Genomic DNA, 27,045 nt, shown 5'->3' with positions numbered 1-27,045 from the left:
TATTTTGTACCCTGGTATTACTGCGTCCCATTGATTATCCTCATTCCACCAAGTTTCTGGGATGCCTATTATATCAATATCTGCATTTAATACGAGGTATTCTAGTTCACCCATCTTATTATTTAGACTTCTAGCATTGGTATATAAGCACTTTAAAAACTTGTCACTTTTTAGCTGTCTCCCATTACATGATGTAATTGAATGAGACTTTTTTTCATTTGACTGTTTCTCATCAGATTTTAATTTCAAAGAGGAACAGACACTAGGCTACATCCATCAATCTGGTGTTCAAGTCAAGTACTCTCTTAACTGTAAGTATCTATGGACGTCTACTTTCTGTAGCTTCCTAATTCCTGAAAGGATCACTCTAGATATACTAGTTTTCATTTTGTACATCTAAACTTCTGTAGTGGTAACAGGATGTCAATCAAATTAAAATATGAGACGAGGAACTACCTTTACCTTTAAATAGGTTGTTTTCCTGCAATGAGATTTTGAGAGCGGAATCAGTCTAGTGTGCTCTAATGGACTCATTAAAAGAAGAAACAAGCAGACATGAAACTAAGTAAATATGTCATTAACTAATTTACTTCTAATTTCCCTAAACTAATCATATATAACACAATGCAACGATCAAATTAAGGTTACAATTTCAGTTCAAACAGTGATCAGTGGTTCAATATATCTGGCTCGCCAATTACTACAGTAAGTAATTACATCGGTTGATAAGGATAACAAGAATTACTGCAATACTTGACAGGAAAGTTAAGAAAGAATATTGTTCTTTTAATCTAATCCAGCAGTTTTCAAACTGTGGGTCAGGACCCCAGAGTGGGTTGGGACCCTGTTTTAATGGGGTCGCCTAGCTTAGACCTGCTGGGGCTAGGGGCCAAAGCCTGAGACCCACTATCTGGGGCCGAAGCCTGAGGGCTTCAGGCTTGGGCAGTGGGGCTCAGATTACAGATCCCCTGCCTGGGGTTGAAGCCCTTGGGCTTCAGATCCCCACCCCCACCGGGCAGTGGGGCTTTGGCTTTGACTCCCCCCACACGGGGCGGCAGGGCTTAGGTGGGCTCAGGCTTCAGTCTCCCCTCCTGGGGTCATGCAGCAATTTTTGTTGTTAGAAGGGGGAAGCAGTGCAATGAAGTTTGAGAATCCCTGCTCTAATCAATAGGGCTAAGAGTCTGAAAAGAGCAGAAGCTGACTCTCACCTTTGTTTTAAAGGGAGTATAATTCTTAGAATGAATTCTTTATAGCTTCCCACTTCGGTGTTCTCCACCTAAATTTCTCTGAACATATAACCTATGTTGGACTCTGTTTACTTAGAATAAAGTCTACAGTACAACCATTACAGCTCTGCAGCTGTGCTGCTGCAGTGAAGATGCTTCCTACATTGACAAAGTTTTTTTCCTGTTGATGTAGGTAATTCACCTCTCCAAGCGGTGGTCGCTAGGTCAAGGGAAGCCTTCTTCAGTCAACCTAGCCACGTCTACACAGGGGGTTAGGTCAACCTAACTATGTCATACAGGGAGTGAAATTTTTCACAGCCCTGAGTGATATAGCTAAGTTGATTTAATTTTTTACGTGTAGACCTGGCCTCAATTTATTCCCCTTCCCACACTAAGGCCATATCTATACTCCAAAGTTTGGTCAACGCGAGTTTCATTGGCATATTGCCACCAACTTTGTATATCATTCACACACATGCGTACTTGGCTGCTTGTGTCGGTGCTGCACGTACTCACAAGTGGTTGCATCAATGGAAAATGTGGTGTACCATGGATAGATAGCCCAGTGTGCTTCGCATCACCATCTGGCTGAATGTCTTGTGGGACATCTTTGCAGTACTTTGTGAGATACCCGCATTTCACCAACAGACTTCTAGGAAATAAGGGCAAAGTTCCCCACTTTCTCCATCCCATAATTATTGTACCTTTTTAAAAACTTCCACAAGTCACATGTGCCACTTTTTGGTCTGCACCTTCGTTATGGCAGAAGCATGAACCCTGCAGAGCTCAGTGCAGTTCTAATAGCCATTGCTAATACAGAACATATAATACTTCTGTATTTGCAGAACTTGAACAAGTACTACTACAACTGGGTTTGTGATGAGGCAGCTGCGGAGATGTTCAAGCACAATAGCTAGATGATGGACACAGTGAATGAAAATGCTGGCATACAGATTAGCTCCACCCAGTGGTCACTGCTTCTGGGCCTGAGAAACTAACACTGATTGGTGGGATTGCATCATAAAGCAGGTTTGAGATGATGAGAGGAGGATGTAGAATTTTTGGATGAAAAGGCCACATTCCTGGATCTATGTGCAAGCTTGGCCCAGACCTTCAGCACCGGGACACCAAATTAAGAGCTGTGATGACAGTGGAGAAGCAAGGGGCAATCACACTCCAGAAGCTTGCAATGCTGGATTACTATTCGTCACTGGTCAATCAATCAGTTTTGAGATGGAAAATCCACAGTGGGAGCTGCTGTCATCCAAGTGTGTAAAATCCTTAGGTGTACCCTGCTGCATAGGACTGCTACTCTTAGTAATGTGCAGGAAACAGTGGATGGATTTGCAGCAGTGGGGTGCAAACTGTGGTGGGGTGATAGCACACATTCCTCTACTGGCAATCTCCCTTGCCACTGAGTGCGCAAACAGAAAGGGATAATTTCATGGATAGCAAGCGCTAGTGGATCACCAGGGACATTTCACTGATATCAGTGTAGGCTGCTCAGGAAAGGTGCATCAACCTTGCATCTTTTAGAACACAGGACTCTTTTCCAAACAACAACAACAACAACAAAAAAGCTGCAAGCGGGGACATTTTTCTGCAACCTGCACATTCACATTGGTCATGTTGAAATGCCAATAGTGATTCTGAGGGACCTAGCCTACCCCTGCTTCCCTGGCTCATGAGCCTCTACACTGGCTACCTCGATAGCACAAAAAAAGATTTAATTATTGGCATAGCAAGTGCAGGATAACTGTTGAAGGTGCTTTTTGTAGATTGAAGGTTTGCTGGTGCTGTTTCCTTCACTGAGGGCCAATCTAGTCAATAAACTTCCCCAGTAGCGCATTTTGTGTACTCCATGGTATCTAAGAGGCAAAGGAGGAGAGGCTATCAGCAGGCTGGAGGGGTGAGGTGGACCAGCTGTGTGCTGAATTTGAACAGCCAGAAACAAGGATTATTAGAAGAGCCAGTCATGGAGCTATATATTACAAATTCTGTAATGCAACTATAATGTTTGAGGTCAACTAATAAATGTACTTTGAGTTTCCAAAAAAGAATGGTCACTCGCCTCTCATAACTTCTGATCTTCATGTGTTTCATGTCCATTAACTAGACGTGTTCACCAGTGTTGGAGAGTTTTCCCTAGCAGTACCTGTACAGATGGACATGCCTGCAATCTTGTGCCCTCATGTTCCTAGAAAAGGGCATAAAAGGCAGAGCCAAACCTTCAGTTCCTTCATACCAGACCCTTAGATGAGAGACTCCAATGCACAGACAAGGAGGATGGGTCACATAATGGCATAGTCGACATCTCAAAGAACAAGTTAGAATAGGCCAATGTTCTTTCTTTGAGTGACTGCATGTCTGTGTACTAGGTGACTCCCAAGCTTGCAATCTAAACGGACTACAAAAACACACAGAAATTAACCCAGAAGGGAGTGGGGGACAGAGAGGAGCCAATATGTTACTCCCTAAAACAAGAGCATCACAGCTATTAACCCCCCCCAAACCCCCTCCACCCTCAAAAAAGCAACCCCCCCATTATATGCTCATGTAAGTAACCTCCCCTCCTCCTCTCTCAAAAAACATCCCTTTCATAACTCCCCCCCACAAACACATGCATCTTCTTGCGGAAAATATGAAAATTCTATCCTAATGAGGGGTGTGACATATCACATCTCTGGAGAGGTCCCTCCCTGCCTCTTCTGCTGCTTCTTATGACTCTATAGTGTTTATCACCTATCCCCCCCACGTGATCTGGGAGTTTGTAAGGGTCCTGCATGGAAGAGGGAAGCATGCCTGACAACATTTTGATTGGCTGGAATCTTATGGAACAACAGCAGTGGCTACTTGTTGATTGAAATACAACAGATACTTCATAACCTAGAGAGCATTCCATAAGTAGTGAGATATTAGTAACAGTGATATAATAAATTATGCAGAGCCAGGGAAAATCAAAATCACACGTAGTTTTTTTTTTTTTTAAACCAGACACGGACACAGAAAAAATGTTAAAGCTAAGTGCAAGCTCTGTTCTGAATATGTGACATGTACATAGAATGGAAAAACCATGTTAAATTCTTGTGGTGTGTATCCAGTTACTGTCAAAGTTTAGTTTAGTTATAAGCTGGGGACGCATAGGTTGGAAGTGACGGAGGAGGAGAAGGACCTCGGAGTCCTGGTTGATCGCAGGATGACTATGAGTCGGCAATGTGACGTGGCTGTGAAAAAAGCTAATGCGATCTTGGGATGCGTTAGGCGAGGTATTTCTAGTAGGGACAAGGAGGTGCTGCTTCCGTTATACAAGGCGCTGGTGAGACCTCATTTGGAGTACTGTGTGCAGTTCTGGTCTCCTATGTTTAAAAAGGACGAACTCAAACTGGAACGGGTACAGAGAAGGGCCACTAGGATGATCCGAGGAATGGAAAACCTTTCCTATGAAAGGAGACTCGAGGAGCTGAGAAGGCTGAGGGGGGATATGATTGCTCTCTTTAAATATATCAGAGGGATAAATACCAGGGAGGGAGAGGAATTATTTCAGCTCAGTACTAATGTGGACACGAGAACGAATGGATATAAACTGGCCGTGGGGAAGTTTAGGCTTGAAATTAGACGAAGGTTTCTAACCGTCAGAGGGGTGAAATTTTGGAACAGCCTTCCGAGGGAAACAGTGGGGGCGAAAGACCTCCCTGGCTTCAAGATTAGGCTAGATAAGTTCATGGAGGGAATGGTTTGATGGGATAACGTGATTTTAGTCAATTAGGCAATAACATGCCATCGCTGGTAAAATGAGGGTCTGGCTGGAGAATCTTGCCTGTATGCTCGGGGTTCTACTGATCGCCATATTTGGGGTCGGGAAGGAATTTTCCTCCAGGGTTGATTGGCAGAGGCCCTGGAGGTTTTTCGCCTTCCTCCGCAGCATAGGGCAGGGGTCGCAAGCTGGAGGATTCTCTGCGACTTGAAGTCTTTAAATCACGATCTGGAGACTTCAACAGCTGAGTTAAGGGAAAGTGGGTGGGTCAGCTTTTGTGGCCTGCATCATGCGGGAGGTCAGACTAGATGACCACAATGGTCCCTTCTGACCTTAAAGTCTATGAGTCTATGAGATTACCACAGTCAAACACCAAGAAAGGGAAAACTAGTTTGCATCAAAATTTGTTTTCTGCTGTGCATTCTCCTTCTACTTCGTCTTCAGCAGCATCAACACAAAGCATAGAGTCTTTTGATGAAGATAGCAATATCAGTGACAATGAAAGTGAAGCTAGCTCCATTTCCTCATCTTCTAATAAGAATTTTGCTACTCCATCTGCTTCAACAACAAAAGCTCCTACTTCTGGAAAGTCTTCAGACATTGATCAAATCAGTATTAGGTTTTTGGATAAAATGTCCCAAGACCAGAAAAAGGAACTTGGGCATGTGTTGTATTGTTGGCAGGTATTTGGCCAACATTTCATATAGTCTAAAATCTTTATATGTTGGAACTTTTTCATAAATTGTGCCCAATTTACAAAGTACCAAGTAGGAAACAACTTGCAGGAAATCTTCAGAATGTTGAAACAGGTGATGTGAAAGAGAGTTGGTGTTCTCCTTGCGCAAGTGCCTCGTGTCTCTCTAGTGTCTGTGAATACTGACCCATCTATCAAAAAGGATGTCATCAACTTCATTGTAACAACTCCACAACCAATGTTTTACTAATTCCAGTGCACAACTAGCAACATATTGCTGACCATTTTAAAAATAACCAGTGAATTGGGGCCCCAGAAGGTTATTTAGGTCGTGACTGACATTACGGCTAATATGAAAACTGCTTGGGCTAAGTTGATAAAGGAGTATCCACACCTTCTGTGTTATGGATGTGCTGCTCATACGATGCAGCTTTTCAATGTTGATGCTGAAGATCTGACATCTTTATTATATGTGACAAAAGTGAAAAGCATTGTCAAGTTTTTAAAAAACAAACAAACAAGTACCAACAGCTATTTTCCAGAATCATTTAGTACAGCACTCAATTTCACCCACATTACCTGTTGTACTCAATGGGCATCTTCTATTAAATGTCTCAAATATCTTTAAATATGAAAAAAGGCTCTTCAATCAGCTGCTGTTGAAGAAAGGGTGGCCAAGTCTTGCCCCGAGTAATCCGCACTGACATTTTTGATGATGATGTCTTTTGGATGCAAACTTCAAAATTCATTTCACTGTTTGAACCTGTAGCTGAGTTCGTTCAGAACATGTAAAGAGAAGGTTACTCAGCTTGTGCAGTAACTGAGGTTCTTCAAGATGTGTCCCCCTGTTGGTGCTCCACTCCAGGTAACAATGCGTCCCGGCGCCATTGATCGGAGATCTTCGGTAGCAATGCCTAGTTGGGCCGCGCATGCACAGCTGCTGTCTCGCAGCATCGTTTAAGTCTGGTCAGTGTGCGCATGGCCCGACCCGCTCAGTTCCTTCTCTACCATAGAGTCCTCTTTCTTTAACTCCAAAGTAGAGGGGAGGAGGGTGGGTAGTGGAGCACTCACAGGGACACACAACTCAAAGAACCTCAGTTACTGCACAAGGTGAGTAACCTCCTCTTCTTCTTCAAGTGCTGTCTCTATGGGTGCTCCACTCCAGGTGAATGTAGAGCATTACCCAGTATGGTTGGGAGGACTTTGCAGTTATGTGCATCGTAGCAGCGGAGAGGACAGTAAGGCCTACTATGGCATCCGCCCTGGTGTCCTGTGTGATGGCATAGTACTTGGCAAAAGTGTGGTCTGACGCCCATGTGGCGGCTTTGCAAATGTCTGGAATAGGTATGATGTGCAGGAATGCCACGGATGTTGACATGGCCCAAGCAGAATGTGACCTGATCCTGGTAGGGGGTTCTATTATTCTGGGTTTGGTAGCATGATCGGATACAATCCGATATCCACTTGGAAAGTTGTTGCTTGGATATAGCAGCACCCTTGGATCGTTCGGTTGTGGAAACCAAGAGTCTAGGGGATTTATGAAATGGTTTTGTTCTGTTAATAGAAGGCTATTGCTCTTCTAACATCAAGGGTGTGTAATGCAGCCTCCTGTGGGGTTCTGTGTGGTTTAGGGTAAAATGTAGGGAGGTGTAACTATTAGCCAGCATGGGTAAGGAATGGTGTCCCTAGCCTCTGTTTGTCAGAGGGTGGAGATGGATGGCAGGAGAGAGATCACTTGATCATTACCTGTTAGGTTCACTCCCTCTGGGGCACCTGGCATTGGCCACTGTCGGTAGACAGGATACTGGGCTAGATGGATCTTTCATCTGACCCAGTACGGCCATTCTTATGTTCTTATGTGTATCAGCTGGTGCGTGAAGTTGGTTGGGTTAAAATGTAACCGTTGGTGCCGAGTAAAGGTGATTCTGGCACCGGTGCCACAGAGATGTCTTTTGGAGTTAAGAACTGTTGTGGTGCCAGTGGGTGCGGCACCGATGCCTTGTGATTGGATGCCAACAGTTTAGGCATCTTGTATTTCGCTTTAGTGGGTGCCGGTGGCCCCACTGCAGTGCTGTCTGCCAGTGCCAGAAGGTTTGTCGGTGCCAGTGGCAGTACTGAGGGTCGTGTCGGCACCGGAGGTGGCTGTGTGGTAGGCGGCAGTTCTGACGAGGATGTCAGTGCTGTTGGTGCCGAGGAGACATAGGTAGTTTGATGTCTCAACTCCTTCGTCTTGTGGGTGGCGTGCCTGGTGCCAGAGGTGCCGGGAGATTCGTAAGTGCTGGCTCTCGGGGCCGTCGGCACCGCTGGTAGCAACCACACAAGGGACCTCTTCTTTTTATTCAGTTCTCTGTGTGGGGTGGTCGAGGCTCGCTTCCTCTTCTCCTGAGAGGGTGGAGCCGTGCTCTTGGAAAAACATCCAAAATATTTACTAAATTTCAATTGGTTTTCTATTGTTTAACAGTGCGATTAAAACTGCGATTTATCACAATTAATTTTTTTAATCACAATTAGTTTTTAAGAGTTAATCGCATGAGTTAACTGCAATTAATTGACAGTCCTATTAAATATACATCCTCCTATCCAAATTTGGATAGGACCATAATCCTCAAAGTTCTCATTTGGTCACTTGAGTTATTTGGGAATAAAAAAGGCCCCCAAATTTTTCTTAAGTGGGGAAAAAATGAACTTAGATTTACAATAAATAAGTTTACAGTGCTCCATAACCGTATACCTGAAGCAATTTAGCTTGGACTTTCAAAGGAAGATTCGGCTTTGGGATGAGACTATGCATACAAAGTTACAGCCTAAAAGGACATTTTTCATGAAGTTACGAAATAACTGAAAAGTGAAAAGGTTTATTACAAAAATCTCTTCTAAACTAAGTCCTAAGGCTTGCTCCATATGAAAGTTAATACACACACACACACGGAACAGACAACCTACGATTTTCCAACCGGAAGAGATTTTCATATATTTAATACATATTTCTCAGTATTTGGGGACTTGTCCTTTGAATTATCAATTTTAGAATGATAGGATTCATTTCTGCTAAACCCTGCAGCCAGAGAGAGTTATTACAAGATAAATTGACCAGTATATTGTTTTAGGTTAAAATCTTGAATGCAGAATATCCAATAGCTAAAATTTAAACAGGATTACATATGTAAATATTTGTATGGTTTTAACTAACATTGCTGTCATTTGTTAGCCCAAATGAAAATGAAAAAAAATCCTATCCCATCTTAATTATACTGTTTTTAACTACACCAGCTTTAAATGTCAATCAGAGGTAATCCCCAAGAGGCCCACACACTTGCTGAGCTGCCTTCACTAATTAATGGATCATTAGTAAGAAAGAACCCCTTACTGCTACCCTGTGCACCACATACTGTCTTAATTACCTTTGTAAAGCAACCAATTTGTCTTTCACTCATTTGGTCTGAAATCCCAAGTGATTTGACTCAAAAAGCTTTATGTATAAAAATGTTTTAAGAGAATTTCATTTTAGACATCAGCCCCCCCCCAAAAAAGTGAAGACAGAGTTTTCACCAAGATTTAAGAAAGGGGTTTTTAATAGTTAACATGTGAAGTTGAGAGCATTAATAGCACAATGAATATAGAAAGTAGAAAAACAATCCTTATAGGATCACAAATTTGCATATATCAATCAGACACAGTCTCTCTGCAGCTATTGACACAGCTGGCCCTGATGTACCGCTGATCTGATTACATGACATAGCTGGAGTAGATGGCACAGCACTACAATGGTTAGTCATTCCTTTTCAATAGTACCCAGAGAGTGATTTCCTCTTCCCTAGAAATCTTTGCCTGCAGAGCCCCCAAGGAATGAAATCCATTCCTCTTCCTGCTGGACAGCTACATGAGACCACTTGGAGAAGTAGCAACATGCCAGGCACTCAACTGCCAACAATTTGACAACACAGTGGCATATCTCCTTTTCCACAGATGCAAAAACACAAACTCAAGTCAGGCATGATTCAAGTGAGGCTAAGCAAAAAGAGAAGACACTGAAGAACTGGCTGGGTTACCATCTTCTCCTTTAACAAGGGCATCTGGCCCAGTCCTTCCCTCCCAACCCCCAATTCTCGAAGATGTGCGATGACTCAGGTTCATATCTGACTCAGCACTTAGCCTAGAAGACCAGGTAGCCTCAGTGATAAAAAAAATGCTTTCTTCCACCTCCAGCTTGCTAGAAGTCTCATCTCTTCCTCCCACAACTGATCACAGTGATCTATGCATTTGTCACCTCCACATCGGATTAGTGGAACTCCCTGTATTTGGGGCTTAAGGTGGCAGCAATGTGGAGACTTCAGATCATGTGAAATATGGCAGCCTGCCTCCTCAGGTCACCATAAGCACATTTCCTCTGTGTTCTAATTCACTTTCATTGCTGATTAAACTTCTAAGAGTGGGTCAGCACTCATCAACTCCTCCATTTTCAATCCACCAAGACAGCTTTGCTCTTCCAGGACAACACATCCCACAAAACCCAGGACAAATCATGAGAGAGCTGGAGACGAGTACAAAGCATTCAATTATGGAACAAGCTTCCAGAGGACTTCTGTCTCCTGCAGATTCTGACCACTTTCAGAGTATGTTATAAAGACCAAAGACATTCCTCTTTGACAACATTTCCCACTATAGCCAAATTAATGTGAAGAGAGGAAGGCAGGAGAAAGGAAAAACAATAAAATGGAACACCTGAATACCCAAGCACAGCTGCCTATACCTGGGAAGGGAGAAGAGCAGGAGACTCACTAAGCCCTCCAGTGCCCTCATTATGTAGATCTAATACCTGAGATCAGTACCTGAATACCAGTCAGCTACTCAGATTGCGCATACAGAAAACTTTTGATGGATGAAATCCTGGTTCCAATGAAGTCAACAGTTCAACGGGGCCAGAATTTCACCCTCATTGAGAATTACCATGACCCTTTCTGTACGTCTTAGCTGTCAAGAGGCCCAATATGATGTAATATATTAAATACAGTTTTCCCAGCTGTTGAAGCAAGGCGTAGAGTCCAATGATCACCACTGGCTGAATCACCAGGCAGGCTCCAGAGGGCATCACATAATTCAGTACCAACTGAAGTCTGCAAGTTCAGCGGGCTCATCTGGGGAATACGGTCAGGGAAAATCATACCTCTGTGGGGAGTTTTACATGTAAGTATTTTAAATTGGAATGATATGAATGTCTCTTAGCTTTCATGGTCTGTCCATTCCTCAGTAGTAGCATCCCTCAAAAAAAGGGGGAGATATGAAACAGCATGTTACAACTAGGGCTGTCGATTAATCACAGTTAACTCACGCGATTAACTAAAAAAAAGTAATCATGATTAAAAAAATTAATCGCGCTTTTCATCACACTGTTAAACAATAGAATACAAATTGAAATTAAATATTTTTGATGTTTTTCTACATTTTCAAATATATCTATTTCAATTACAACACAGAATACAAAGTGTACAGTGCTCACTTTATATTATTCTTTTTTATTACAAATATTTGTGCTGTAAAAATGATAAAGAAAAGACATAGTATTTTTCAATTCACATACAATTACTGTAGTTCAATCTCTTTATCATGAAAGTGCAACTTATAAATGTATTTTTTGTTACATAACTACACTCAAAAACAATATAAAACTTTAGAGCCTACAAGTCCACTCAGTCCTACTTTGTACTAAATCGTTCCAAAAAACTGCTTCACGTTGTTATATTCAAACTTCCAGAGAAATCAATATCAGCCAATTTACTGCTTGTTTGTTTTGAGTCATTATGACAAAATGAAATGCATCATTCAATATATAGGGGGTTTCCAACCATGGACTGATTTGTGACACCAGGCCTAAAGGAGGACAAAAACCTCAAACTCAATCAAGATCTGTTTCAATTTAAAGCTGAACTGGAAACTCTTCGGTAGTTCACTGTCCGATGCATGTTTTAAAGCCATTATTCTCAACACCTACAAATGCTTCAATACGTAAGCTGCACACTGAAAGATCCTCTGGAGAACGTGAATTTAAAAATCAGAGTATAAGGCCAATATCAGCAAAGAATAGGATCTGATATTAGTTACTTGTATTAACTTACAGGGAGGAGCGCAGAGGCATAAAGTAAGACTCTGTGTACAGTCAGTGACATCAAACCATACAATGAACAAGTGACAACATTACATGATATCCATCTAAAAATTAAAGCTATTCACGACTGAGAAAATGAGCTGAGTTTTAAGAATCAGCAACTTCTTAGGGGGGAAAAAAAAAAAGAGTAAACCACAGGAAAGAAATACTTTTTCAAAAAGTTTCCAACTATTTTAAACAAGAATTTTTTTATTTGGTCAGTTTCTTCCTACTTTTATCTATTCTCCTCTCTGACACCTGTATTCCCCTTTTTTCCCCACTTTCACCTTGAATGGTCCCTCAAAGACCTCAAATTAAGTTTTTATAACAAAAAATACTTAGCAAAGAGAACTAACAATCCATGTGGCTAGCATTGCCCAGATTGATTTCCACTTACCGTATATACTCATTCATAAGCCAAATTTTTTTAGTAAAAAAGGGAAGCACCAGAGAAGGGGGTCGGCTTATGAACAGGTATTGAGAGGGAGAGGTGGGACACAGCCCCTCCCCCCAACAGAGGACACAAGGAGAGGCAGCACAGCCAGCAGAGACAGAAGGGAAGGGGTGGGGCCAGAGAATCTCCGCCTCTCCCTCCAGCCTCAGAAGCAGCTGCAGCTCCGGGGCTGGCAGGCTGCAGCCGCGCCGCCCGGCCCGGCCCACCGGAACAGGCTGCGGCCAGGCCAGAGACATCCTCCCCGACCCTCCCCAGATAAGGTAGGAAGGGATGGGATGGGGAGAGTGTGGGAGTCCCGGGCTAGGGGTGGGGTTATGTGGGGGGTGGTCACAGGGGTTACTCCCCTGACCCCCAGCTTCTCCCCCGCAAAAAATTTCCCCACCAGTTGCTGTCCCGGCCCACCAGAGTAAGCAGCTGGTGCGCTGGGACGCTTTGTTTACTTAGGTTTACCTCCATGCTTGCGGATGCTCGAGGTAAACAAACCATCTCGGCCTGCCAGCGGCTTATCCTGATGGCCTGGGAGCCAAAGTTTGCTGACCCCTGAATTATAGGGACGGCTTATGAATGGGTCATAACATTTTTTCCATTTTTACTTATCCATCATGGAGGCGGGGGGGGCAGCTTATAAACGAATGGCTTATGATCGAGTATATACCCTGTCTTTTTTCCCCTTGGAGATCATATGTTCTACATGTCTGTGCAGCATCTAGCACCTTTTGGAAACTATCAAAACTATATGCACAGAAAGGGTCTTGTACACCAACACAAAAGCTAATCCCAAAAGTTTGCTATGTGCAGAATCCTGGAAATAGTGGATATGAACAATAAAGGACATGTTTTTCCCACATGAAGAGTTTGTAGCATATTTTAATAGGTGAAGACACAGAATAAAAATGATATGCAAAAATGTTACTAAAGTTTGACTGATTTTCTTTTCATGACATAGTGCTAAGCAGGCACACTTCAGAAATCTATTTCCGTGGGGATATTGCTATACCCTACATTATAATCATCTGTGCCTATTAAGAGGCATGATGGCAAGTGACCTGACTCAAACAGGTAAGTGTAGTGATCTTTTTCAACACAGGACCAAGTTTGATATGAAATTTGGGGTATTACCCTGATAATATCAAGCACTGCAACTTTGTTCTGTTTCCCTCACACACACATACCAAGTTACTTTTTAATCACATACATGAAAAGTTGCAGTAGATGAACTATTTATGAAGAGATTTGCAGCTAAAATATATGGAAGTTCTTGATCTCATTACTTACTCATTTTTTGAAGCATCAACACACAAAAATAAGGCTACTTGCATGAAATCTGCATACATGTAGACTGCACTAATAACTAAGGAATAAAACTTTCTTTTAACTTATATGCATTGTTTTTCAACCTTGTATTTCCCAATTTCTATTGAGTTCTTGCAACAACAAAAGCTTGATTCTTTTGTTATATGTAAGAGTTCCAATAACTATAGTTGAACAATGTCCATATACATGCAACTAAAGCTATTGTATCATTGTAATAAAAATACTGGATTTGAACTCTTTGTATAAGCAGTAAACTATATGCAGCCATAAACAGTTATTAAATTTTTTATACCTGGATACTGATATGGATGGTAAAACACTTATAATAATTTAACCAAAGTCTTTGTATCATGGTGCTACATGGAGGGGTTTTCATTTAAATGCAGAGTATTTTTGGATACCAACTGTTTGAAATATAGTGAACCAATTCACAATAAGAGGCTGAGATGAAGTACGCTCAAATCCTGTATTTCATATTCCAAAATGGCACTGAGTTCTTTTCTGCTCATGTTATTAGCATTTCTATTAAGTGTTATAAGTTATTTTTATTATTTGTATTACTGTGGTACTTAGGCACCCTTGTCATGGGCCAGGACCCTGTTGTGCTAGTCCAGCAGTCCCCAAACTGTGGGGTTCTTCTTTCAAACAGCGCTGTTCCCTCTAAAAATATAGGTTTCAGAGTAGCAGCCGTGTTAGTCTGTATCCGCAAAAATAACAGGAGTACTTGTGGCACCTTAGAGACTAACAAATTTATTAGAGCATAAGCTTTCGTGGGCTACAACCCACTTCTTCGGATGCATAAAGAAGCTTATGCTCTAATAAATTTGTTAGTCTCTAAGGTGCCACAAGTACTCCTGTTATTTTTTCTAAAAATATAGGCCATCTAGCAAATGACAATTGCATCACTGACAATGTTTAAATCAGGACTGGATATTTTTCTAAAAGATCTGCTTTGGGAATGATTTTGGGCAAGTTCTATGGCCGGTAGAGGTCAGACTAGATGATCACAATGGTCTCTTCTGGCCTTGCAATCTAGGAAATAACTGAATACTGGAAACAAAACAGTAAATGTTTCATGCACAAATACCATAAGTTATCAAGGTTTGTAAGCATTTATTTATTTGAATCCTTATACAACAAAAACATCAACTCTAGATATATTTGTGCTTTTCAGTGCATGACAGCGTGCTTTGGTATTTGAAAGCAACAAGAAATCCACTACGCAGTGGGATACAGTTAAGCAAATAACTCAGGGAAGTAACAATTATTTTCACAGCAACTGGAACTTAGTTACATTGTACTTGTAAACTAAGACAAATTTATCAGCATATACAGTAGTGTATGTTACTTATGCAAAAGGAATACCGATTACAATTGCTGTACATGCCATAATTTTGTATATGCCCAAACCCTTAAACTTTCAGCCGTAACACTAAATTAGAGGAACATTGTCAGTTAGGTTAGGCTCAAATGTAGCTGACTGAGAGTAGCATAAAATATAAAAAGTCATATTGGCAAACTGCCAGGAATCAAAGGGATCCAACTAATTTGTAAATTTATGTAAATATATGAATTTATGTGCATTTGTACTCTCACAATATATTAAGCATTTTATTAACCTTAAAGCTGTATGGCTCTTTGTATTTCCCATTCATCTGTCATACCCTTCTTTTTCCCCTTGCCATTTTCTCCTCCCTTTCCATAGGTTTGCTCTTTTACCATACCCCTATGCTTCAATTATTCCTTTTTCAAACCAGGCTCCTCTTAACTAAAAGTTTAAAATAAAGCAGTTAAATAAATTAGTACCCTTGGCCCAAATCCTATTAATCTTACTCACACAAGTCCCATGTATCTAAATTAATTACTTAGGCAATAAAGTGAACAGAATGTGGCCCACTCTGGAAGCAGAGTGGAAACAAGTTAACAAATAAGTCAAGCTATCTAGAAAGGATGACTAAAAACCTTTTAGTACAAAATGTCCATATCAGTGATCATTTCAAGTTCATATAAAGCAGAGTGCAAATTTTTACACAAGGTAATTTAATCATGTATTAATGAGGTATTAATTTAAAAAACCGTTTCAATAGCATACCCAAAGACAGATACTACAAAAATTGAATTGACAGTATGAGATCATTCAATTATGTTTTTCAGCATTAGTTACAGAAGCCTTGTTGCTATTTATAAATACAGGCTTTTGTACTCAGTGCGTTTTCAAAAGTGGGTTGCAAACATTAAGACTCCACATATGCTCATGAGAAACAGAAAGTGAAACACTTTCACTGTCAATTTGAATGAAATGCTAGAAGTATACTTTACATTTGCTCCACTAGAAAATCTGCTGTTTTAACACAGCAACAAGGATTCTAATAAATGTATAATTTTAAAAACACCTGACAATGAGAATCTGAAGGGAAACTGTCAACACAAAGACATTTTTCAGAGCTCTCTTTTCTATTGTCACTAAGGTCTAGGATTATTACAAATGAAGAAACTGCAGCTCCCCATTAGATTAGTTTCTTTTTTACTCAGATCAGGGAAATGTTCACACCCCCCCGCTTTTGAGATCTGCTGGGACTCGCTCTGGTATTTGTGAAGCGGGTACAGGAGCCGGTAAGCGATGCTCCTCGATGGAGAGGACCCTGCTGCCCGGGGTACGCTCCCCGCCCAAGCCTCTGCCCCGCCCTACAGCCGGCGTGACCGACTCGTTCCGGGTTCGCAGCCTATCAGGCTGAGCCACAACAGAGAAGTCCGCCAACCGGGGAGCTGCTCCCGAGCCGCCGCTAGCCCCCTCCGGGCACCACATGCGGCGGCGCTGCGAGCCAGTCACCCCCCACCGCACACACACGGCCCGGAGCTTCCATAGGGGGGAGGGTGTCAAGGGGCGAGAGCAGAACCACAGCTCGCCCCAATGAGGGAGGGCGCCACCCAGAGTATCCGCCCCGATAAACCGAGCCCGCAGCAGCCAGCTGGTGCCCCCACCCAGTGACCCCCCCCCCCCGCGCAGACAGGGCAAGATGTGCCTGAAACTACACGAGGAAGCGCGGAGGGAAGCCCAGGATTCACTATGGGAAACTAGTCCACACTAGCCGGGACACCTGCCGCCCGCCCCCTCCCTTAGCTCCGTCCCACCCCACCCCACCCCCGCCTCAGCTCCCAGCCCATCCCGGGACACTGACTAGGAGCCAGTGCCCCCTGCGGCAGCCGCCGCCGCCGCCGCGCAGGCCGGTGAGAGCGGGGCAGCGCCGGGCTCGCAGGGGGTGCGGCTGGGCCGGTCACTCACCAAGATCAGGAGGACGCAGCCGGGGTCAGGCGGGGGCAGGAAGATGGCGGGTCTCATGGTAGATCAGTCACACTAGGGGCGGGGGTGATGCGGCTCCCACTGGCGGCGGCAGCTCCGGCTCCTCACTTCCCCCGTCTCCAGGAAACACCCCGGACAAGTTCCACTGAGAGCTCCCGCCCCAGCCACACACTTCCGGGGGCGGGGGTCCAGCACGGCGCGGGGCACGCCGGGAATTGCAGTCCTGCCCGCAGAGGCGCGCGGAACACCATTTCCCGCCATGCATCTCGCTGAGCGCGGAGGCGGGGCCGTCGTAAGCCGCTGCCTTCTGGGAAAGGTAGTTATTTCCTCCCCCCGCCCCCCCGCACATCTCCGGCGCGCGCAGAGCCGAGCGGAGTGGGGTGACTCCCACAATGCACTGGGGGCGGCCCCGACAGACACCCGCTCCTCCCCTCCCTGCAGCGCCGGGAGGGGCCCCGCGGTGGCGGCCCAGGTGAGTAGCGGGGCGGTCCCGTGCGCGGTGCCTCTCAGCCTTGCCCGGCGGCTTCCGCGGCACCCGCTGAGCCCTCGGCCCCGGGTGGCTGTGGGAGCGGGGCGGCAGCGCCGGGAGCCCCGGCCCCACCGAGTGGCTCGTGAGTGAAGCCGAAAATCTTCCCCGTCTCTGAAGAGATTTTGTTTGTAAAATGTCCCGCTAGCCGGGCCCCTGCCGTCCCTTCGGCTCCCACCCCATGGGCCCCGCCACTCCCTGGGCTCCCACTGTATGTCCAGCTCGCTCATCACCGTGGTACCCGGCTATCAATGTGTGCCGCTGCTCACGGTCACCAGTGACTGACGGGGGGTTGCCACCTTCCAGGATTGCCCTGGGGTCTCCAGGGATTCAAGATTAATCTTTAATTAAAGATTATGTCATGTGATGAAATCTCCAGGAATACATCCAACCCAAACTGGCAACCCTAGTGACTACCCAGGCAATGTTCAGGACAGTTCAGTTTGTCTGTATTTTGTTCTGGTTTTTAAATTCAGGTAGGGATTTTCTAATTAAAAATAGTGTGGTTGTTTATTAATTTTGTCTGTTGCCATAGCAACTGTGGGCTTCAGTTTAAAAAAAAAATAAATACCACACATTGCTAATGCCAGCATCAACAAACCGGATTTTCATTCGTTCAGGCCATAGCCAGGAAAGTAATTTCTTGTTCAGTGGTATGTAATTAAGGTATTTGTTTACTTCCTACAAGCATTCTTGGGTGCCAAATACTGTAGTAGCTGGATTCCAAAATATGTTTAGTTATCAATAAACTGGAGGGAGCTCAGAGAATAGCAAAATGGTTAAATACAATTGAATGGAACATTTAAAACTTTGAGCAGCTCTAATTCAAACTATTCTTTGTATTTCTAATGTAAAAACAAGTATAAAGAAGTAAAACAGGACACAAGGCCATTTTAAAAACTCATTTGCAGATCAACTTCAGTTAAGTGTGCTATGGTGCTCATTATCCTGCGAGTGAAGCATAAGTTTGGAGTTAAGAGATCTGGAATCTGTTCCTGACTCTACCACAGACTACATGTTTGACCGAGGACAGGTTACTTTGCCCAAATTTTACAGACATGGGTGTCCAAATTTAGACACTGAAACCTCTATTCAAATCATATTTGGTTTAAATTTGAATTTATGTGCTGAACTTTAGATACTCAGTCTGATACATTCGACCCTAACATCTTTCTCAATTTCTCTAGATATAAAATTACTGTAATATCTACTTCATTCATATTTTTAGAATGCTTGTATCTTTCAATGAACTATGCTGTTTGATACATGCAAAGCATGTATCAATCAAAATTTGGCACAACTGCTTTGTTATTGTCTTAAAATTTAACAAGTTGGTATCTTGCCAACACTGGAAAGTGATGTCACTTTAACCTTGTGTATGTGAGCAAGAATCAACATAATTTATTATGAAATCTCACATAATTTGTCCTATTGATGTCTAAGTAATTATCCATATTTTTGTAGTCATGATTAAAATGTAATGTTGCCAGCATCCTGGGTTCTCAAAATTCATACGGTAAATTACTGTTCCTAACTGCAGGATTCAAGTTTTAAGGACATTTAAAACAAGTAAGAAGTGTATTCATTAATAAAAATTTTCAGTGTAATAACCTAATTCAGACAGAGATGTTAATTATATAATAACCAGATGATTGGAAACACCTATGGTTGATTTGTATTAAAAATAGCTCCAAAATGACTTCCTTCATAAAAGGAGCCTGTAGTTTGTCTTGTGAACCAGTTCAAAGGCGGTAGCAGCAGTAGAGGCATTGCTTGATGCCCACCCTGCCTTTCGGAGTGGGAGGTGAACCCATTTGAACCCACCTCTGAAATCTGGATCTTCTCTGCCCAAGGTCAACCAACTGTGAGTGGGGTGCAGCGGGTTAATTAACACTGAGTTCCCTTCCCCTTTTAATAAAAGTTTTTGTTTGTTATACACAGACTTGGTGCTTGCAAGTGGGGAAGTATTGCCTCTTGGAGTGCCTGGGGGTGATGGTTAGTTTTCTGAGATTATTGGGTCAGGGCTCAAGCCAGTTCTGTTCTGTATTGTTAAAAGGAACCCCTGCTTATTGAACATGGCCTTTGTTGCTGCCAACTCCACCTGATAAAAGGGTTACACTTTGCAGGGCTCGTCTGGGATCCTGGATCAGTACCCTTCACAAGCACATCTTGAGTGAACTTAATTTGTGAAACTACCACAGCCACAATTCAAAAGCAGGTAGCCATAAACCAACACCCACCCCACAGTATGCTGGGCAGTGTCCTTTGCCTCCGTTTCCTACCATCTCTTTTCCCTCTATTGCACCCCTCTCACAGTTAATTGAATTTGGTCAGTGAAGACGCAGAGTTTGGAGGTGTGTTTGCATGGGTTCAGCTCCCGTCCCTGAAAAGGAGGGGCGGGCATCAAGCAATGCCTCTACTGCTGCCACCATCTCTGCAACTTGCTTGCTGCTGCTGTCTTTGCTGCTGTACGCTCATGCTTCCTTGCTGCTATCTCTGCTGCTTGCCACTAACTGCCACTTCTGCAATTGCATGGTCTCAGGTTCCACCACTTAGCCCAGTTCTTAATGATTTCACTGGGTAGTGGGGGACCTCTGTGCTGCTGACTCTTCATTGTTATTCACTACAACGCTACCCCTGCACCAGGCTTACGGCATAGCTCTCAGACTTGATCTTCTGTGATTTCAGTTCTAGTAATCACTGAACAGAACCAAGGATTCTCAGTTGAGTCCAGTCAGTTCTGTCCTTCAACACCAGATAAGGGAGAATCAAGTGGTGTCTGTAACTATTAGGCAGAGTCTACACCATCAAGTAGAAATACCTGTCTCTATTCCTACCTCCTCTCATTTTCACTGGGATTTGGCACCCTTACTGCCTGTTTGGCAAGTGAGGTTCAGTTTAGGTGACCCTCTCAGTCAGGGCATGTTAAGTACAGTTCTGCTGCTCTTTACTCATACACTAAGGATAGCAACATTTCATTATCCCTGCATTTAATGTTAAAATTATCTAATACACGGGTTAAGGAAAGAGTGTCTATTAGAGCTGTCAAGCGATTAAAAAAATTAATTACGCGATTAATCGCACTGTTAATAATAGAATACCATTTATTTACAGAATACAAAGTGGTACAATGCTCACTTTATATTTATTTTTATTACAAATATTTGCACTGTAAAAAAAACAAAAGAAATGTATTAGGTGAACTGAAAAATACTAAGTACTGGAGTGCAATCTCTTTATCATGAAAGTTGAACTTACAAATGGAGAATTATGTACCAAAAGAAAAAAACTGCACTCAAAAACAAAACAATGCAAAACTTTAGAGCCTACAAGTCCACTCAATCCTATTTCTTGTTCAGGCAATCGCTTAGACAAAAAACTTTCTTTACATTTGCAGGAGATAATGCTGCCCGCTTCTTGTTCACAATGTCACCTGAAAGGGAGAACAGGTGGTCGCATGGCACTGTTGTAGCTGGCATGGCAAGATATTTACATGCCAGATGTGCTAAAGATTCATATGTCCCTTCATGCTTCAACCACCATTCCAGAGAACACGTGTTCATGCTGATGACAGGTTCTGCTAGATAACAATCCAAAGCAGTGCGGACTGACGCATGTTTATTTTCATCATCTGAGTCAAATGCCACCTGCAGAAGGTTGATTTTATGTTTTGGTGGTTCAGGTTCTGTAGTTTCCGCATCGGAGTGTTGCTCTTTTAAGACTTCTAAAAGTATGTGCCACACCTCGTCCCTCTCAGATTTTGGAAGGCACTTCAGATTCTTAAACCTTAGGTCGAGTGCTATAGCTGTCTTTAGAAATCTCACATTGGTACCTTTGCGTTTTGTCAAATCAGCAGCTAAAGTGTTCTTAAAATGAACAACGTGTGCTGTGTCATCATCCAAGACTATTATAATATGAAATATATGGCAGAATGCGGGTAAAATACAGCCGGAGACATACAGTTCTCCCCCAAGGAGTTCAGTCACAAATTTAATTAACGCATTATTTTTTAACGAGCATCATCAGCATGGAAGCATGTCTTCTGCAATGGTGATGGAAGCATGAAAGGCCATATGAATGTTTAGCATATCTGGCACGTAGATACCTTGCAATGTCAGCTACACAAGTCCCATGCGAATGCCTGTTCTAATTTTCTGGTGACATTGTAAATAAGAAGCGGGCAGCATTATCTCCCATAAATGTAAACAAACTAGTTTGTCTTAGCGATTGGCTGAACGAAAAATAGAACTGAGTGGACTTGTAGGCTCTAAAGTTTTGCTTTTGATTTTGAGTGCAGTTATGTAACAAAAAACTCTAAATTTGTAAGTTGCACTTTCACGATAAAGAGATTGCACTACAGTACTTGTGTGAGGTGAATTGAAAAATGTTTATCATTTTTACAGCGCAAATATTTGTAATAAAAACAATAATATAAAGTGAGCATTGTACACTTTGTATTCTATGTTGTAACTGAAATCAATATATTTGAAAATGTAGAAAAACATCCAAAATATTTAATCAATTTAATTTGGTATTCTATTGTTAACAGTGCGATTAAAACTGCGATTAATTTTTTTGGGTTAATCGCATGAGTTAACTGTGATGTTTGGTTTAAAAGTCATAAAGTACATATAGTACATAATCTGCAATATCCCAAATTTAGGTTAATAAATTTAATTCAGGGTGGATTTGATTTAAATCACTAGTCACGAAGACTCGATTTAATCATGGATTTCTACATAGAAGTGCATTCTTGTTGGCTGTTATAACCTCAATACATATTCTTCACAACTCAGAGATGTATGTTTCATTTTTAGAAGGTACACACTATACATTTGAAAAGTGATTTATTTTGAAAACTTTTCAGATTAGTTTTTCAGCTATATCATAAAATGAATGATTGTTTGGTTATTTCATTTACCAAAGGTAATTGAAGCAGATAGTTCACCTCCCAATGACTTCATAAATATCTCCAATTCAACAGGTTAATCATTAATATTTGGAGGATTTTCTTGTCATGCTGTATTAGGAGGAGAACATCACCAGACAGACATTTAAATTGAATTTTTTTTTTTTTTTTTTTTTTTTTTACTAAAACAACAACGTTATGTATTCTGGATTTTTTTCTTCAGAAGAAAACATAAAATATTTTAACCCAAACAAGCATATGAATTTTTGAATTTAGTTAAACATTCAAGTTTTTTAAAATCAGATTTGTTTTTGTTAAAATTGTTAACTAAAATAGTTACATGAAATATTAAAAAAAAAAAAATTAAATCGATTGTCAGCCAGGTCAACATGAGAGAGGTAAAATATTGGCTTCTGCAGCTAACTCCCTTGTTTTCACCTTCATTTTCCTGTTTGTTCATAATCTAGAAAAGAAAAACAAGCTTTCCTGCTTTTTCAGGTCCCAAATGATTTCTCAATTTGGAATGAATTAATCCAAAGGAGGAAAATATTCTTTCTACACCGGCTCAAGAAGCTACTGCTGTTAAAAATGAGATTATCACTTCAACAGTCTCTGAATCCAAGTGCTTAAGTGACTTCCACAAGTTCACTGGTGTGACTTTCTTTAAAACATCATCAGCAAACATATATTTCTTGAATGGTTCTTATTCCCAACCTCGGTCTCTTTTACAGCCTGCTGCCATTATAGGTTTTCCCTTCTAGTGAGAGAATGGTATGGTAGATCTCAAATCAATGAAAGACCTCAAAACTTCTGGAATATGCTGCTCAAACAGTTTCACTTTAGTTTCTACTGCCTGTCTCTCCCTTCTCACATTTCTCTCCAGACTTCTTTTCCTTGTCCAGATCTATTCTGTCCCAACAATCTTCTATTCATTGAACTTTTTGAAACTTTGCACTTTTAGAGAGAGGTAAGGGATTGACTCTGTGTACACAAATTTGCAGAGGGACAATAGGGTTGAGGTCTGTTATTTCTCAACTCTGTATATTATTGATTTATTTAAAATTTTTTTTGCTGTTAACGAGTATGTTATCTCTGGAGACACAAATCCACAGTTTGAGAACTGCAAAACTAAGCATCTCTGATGGTATCTTCTAGACTGAGCACTGAGTCCCATTGGGTAGATAGAAAGAGTAACCTAAATCTAAACAGAAGCCCCTGGAACCCCATAAGCTTGGGTTCCTAATCCATGAACTATTGGAATTCATTTACAAAATTTTTCTTAAACATGACATAAATATATTGTCTCATACTATAGAATTAGAATTTATAATCCCTATTCCATGATGAGATACATTATAGCTCAAAGGTATCTTAATTAAAACTATCTTAAAATGCTTTTTGAGGAAAAAACCTATCTAATCAAAAAAATCTTATTATTATTTTTTTTTTTTTTTAAGAAATCATTGGTTTTTATCCACCTTGTTAATGATACAATTTAGATACTGGCATCCAAATATTCATGTACATCACTCATAAAAAGTCATACTAAGAGTAGCTTGTGGAAAGCAAATATAGCAGGGAGTGTAGATTGTCCTTCTGTAATTGAGAATTTAGGATAGGTTGTCTCTTAATAAATGCAATCCATTAGAGCAGTATTTCAGTTACTTTTCTGACTTTGCTTCTCAGTGGCACTCCAGCTCATCTCTCCTGATATTGCCAATGTCTGGTGATGTGTTCTAAATAGATGTCCCTTGATTAGCTGATGTGATAACTCATGGTATCTGACACCATCAGGTGAGTGTAGTGCTGACTGATTCTACATTCCCGCAACACTTGCTCGTTACTAGGATCCCATGCGCCCAGGACTCCGACAATCAGTGTGTGTGTTTGAACCTCGTAACTCCTAGCTCTGAAGTCCACTTTTTTGAGCTCTGGCGTCGAGAAAGGCCAGGGTCCTGTTCTGAAATGGAACTGTGGTGTCCACCATGAGGATCTTCTTCTGTTCCTTTTTAGTGATGACGATGTCCAGTTGCAGTTGACTGTCCATTCCTGGGATAGCAGAGTTCACTGCAACGTTCTCCACAGTTAACGGATGGCTTTGACTAGGTGATCTTGGATGGCATTGTGGTACAGCTGCCAGGCTCTGGAATGGGACTTGCAGCTACACAAGACATGGGTAGTGTCTCTCTGTCGGCAAATCGGGTGAAACTGCCCCTGGGTAGGAAGTGGTTGCTAGCATCCCACTTGCACCTCACCTCGAAGGCCTTGCCGTGGTCTGGCTTCCGTCTCAGGTTTTCCATGTACTGCCCACAGATGGCATCTTTCAGGGTCCTCCAGCATAGTTCTAGCTCTCAGAGTGATGACTGTATGCTCCGTATTCTTGATCTGTGGCACCAGGACTCCCAGCTCCTGACGTTCCTCGCACCACGTCCAGTGAACTGTAAAATGAATGCCTCTAGAGAATAGGTATGTCCATGCAAATAACGCCTGCTTCTGAAGTCTTTTCCCCCCAGTTCATCACTAGATGTGGAGGAGAGCTCATTCAGTTCCTGCTTACACTTGTATCACTCCCTCTGCATAATTCTTAGCATAAGTTGCTTGCTCAACTCACATGTTGAGTTCCTTGTATTTCTTTTTAAATGTATATTTTTTTGCTCACCCTGGTGACTCTAAAGTCCCATCTATACTAGAGAATTTTATAAAGCAATTGTTGCCTGTACTACCACGGGGTGAGCTAAACCATTTTTAGCCCCAGTAGGAGCCATATTATAGGCAGGACTCCCGTGTCTACCTCCATTTTCATTGAGCAGCATGAACTCAAAAAAAACAAAAACAAAACAAAACAAAAAAAACCACACAACTTACCAGGGTCTCCTCTCCTGCTTCTTGCTCACCGGAGAGGGACGGCAGGGACTGGATAGACACCTCCAGAGTGGAGAAGGGTTCTTGACTTGCCACCCCACCTAGAGACTTCATTGTGGACCCCCACATCATCCTCTAACTCCACTTCTTTGTCCATGACCTTGTCCTCTGGGCTAGGTCCACTTTCCACTGCCTCCAGCACCACTGAAGTATCCAGAGGACTCATGGCGGTGGGGTCACCGCTGAGGATAGTGTCCAACTCCTTATAGAAGCGGCTGGACTCCGGTGCAGCACCGGAATGACAGTTTGCCTCCTTTGCTTTCTGGTATGCCTGCTTCAGCTCTCTTATCCTCGCTCTGCACTGCACCATGTCCCAATCCTAGCCCTTTTTACACAAGTCACGAGAAATCTGCCCATAGGTATAGAAATTACTATGGCTGGAGTGCAGCTGGGACTTGACAGCCTCCTTTCCCCATATACTGAGCAGATCCAACAGCTCCGCATTGGTCCAAGCAGGAGAATGCTTACCACATGGAGCTGCCCGTAGTCAGCTGGGAAGATGTGATGTGAGCTCGCCACGCCAAGCAAACAGGAAGTGGAATTTTAAAAATTCCCAGGCCTTTAAAGTGGGAGGAGCAGATGGTTGTTTACCTGGCTGCAGGTCAGCAGAGATTGAACACTGACCAGAGTGGTCAGGATGGGCATTGTGGGACACCTCCTGGAGGCCATTTACGGTGACAAAACCAAGTGTGGTGTCTACACTGACACTTTGTCGCTAAAACTTTTCTGCAGAAAGCGCTGTCTCTCTCATTGAGGTGGTTTTGTCACCAAAACAGGACAGTTTTGTCAGCAAAGGTCACATTGTAGTGTGTACACCTCCACTGTTTTGTTGAAAAAAGGTGCCTTTTGCTGACAAAACTGTAGTGTAGACAAGGCCTTACTGGCAGACTGTGTTCCCTGTTAGCTGTGCGCTGGAGCGGCCGCCCAGGAGTGATTGAAGTGCCACAAAACTGATTAGCAGAGCTGTTCACATCCAGCTGGCAGCGTGTATTTGGGTGCCCCTCCCTCTGCTGCTTCATATTGCTCCTGCCTGCTGTCTTGGAGCCCTTGATGCTCCCGGGACCCTCCTGCTGGCTATGCAGAGCAGGGGGAGGTGGGGGATGCTTATGTCAGTGTGTCATCAAGTTCCTTTATGGAAGAAGAAGAATTTTGTAGGAGCCAGTTGTAGAAATTTAGGAGACACTATTTCCCCCCAATTTATTATGCATTAACTAACATAATCTATGCGTGTCTTACAGCTGTGTACAAAAGCCATCACTATGGTATATGAGCACCTCCCCATTTATTAGATTGGCATAGCAAGGTCCCTAGTGGATTTCATAGGTTTTTCCCCTTCCCCAGTGAAAGGAAGATCTAATTGTGTTAGGCCTTTTATCTTTTTGTGGCCTTTTGGGGCATTGTTGGAAAAGATATACTGGAACTTTTTTTCACAGGAGTAAGAAGAGAAACTGGCAAGGGAAAATGTATCAAAGGGCAGCTAGTTCTCCACTAACTCAAAGAAGGAAGCAACAGAGGGTCCTGTGGCACCTTTAAGACTAACAGAAGTATTGGGAGCATAAGCTTTCGTGGGTAAGAACCTCAGTTCTTACCCACGAAAGCTTATGCTCCCAATACTTCTGTTAGTCTTAAAGGTGCCACAGGACCCTCTGTTGCTTTTTACAAATTCAGACTAACACGGCTACCCCTCTGATACTCAAAGAAGGAAATCAGTCACCCTCTGAGTAACATCCCGGAATACATCATCAAATGTAAATGTGATCAACTTTAATAAATCAGAAAAGAACAACATTTTTAGCAGTCCTA

General features: G+C 42.5%; 2 protein-coding genes across 2 annotated transcripts in view; one reads left to right on the top strand and one right to left on the bottom strand.

Moving 5' to 3' along the window:
* The window catches only part of ERP44 (endoplasmic reticulum protein 44), a 119,024-nt gene extending 101,977 nt beyond the window's left edge, over positions 1–17,047 (bottom strand). Inside the window, exon 1 of the mRNA XM_065398531.1 lies at positions 16,868–17,047. Within this exon, the coding sequence (XP_065254603.1) occupies positions 16,868–16,924 (57 nt within the window). The 5' untranslated portion in view covers positions 16,925–17,047. The remainder of the gene's footprint in view (positions 1–16,867) is intronic.
* A 245-nt stretch (positions 17,048–17,292) lies between these two features.
* The window catches only part of INVS (inversin), a 225,614-nt gene continuing 215,861 nt past the window's right edge, over positions 17,293–27,045 (top strand). The window contains exon 1 of the mRNA XM_065399241.1: positions 17,293–17,357. The gene's annotated coding sequence lies outside the window, so the exon portion shown is untranslated. The remainder of the gene's footprint in view (positions 17,358–27,045) is intronic.

Source organism: Emys orbicularis, chromosome 2 (genome assembly GCF_028017835.1).
Source record: "Emys orbicularis isolate rEmyOrb1 chromosome 2, rEmyOrb1.hap1, whole genome shotgun sequence".
In the NCBI taxonomy this organism is placed as follows: Eukaryota; Metazoa; Chordata; order Testudines; family Emydidae; genus Emys; species Emys orbicularis.
Note: the sequence above shows the minus strand (reverse complement) of the source record. Positions and strands in the feature narration are given on the sequence as shown.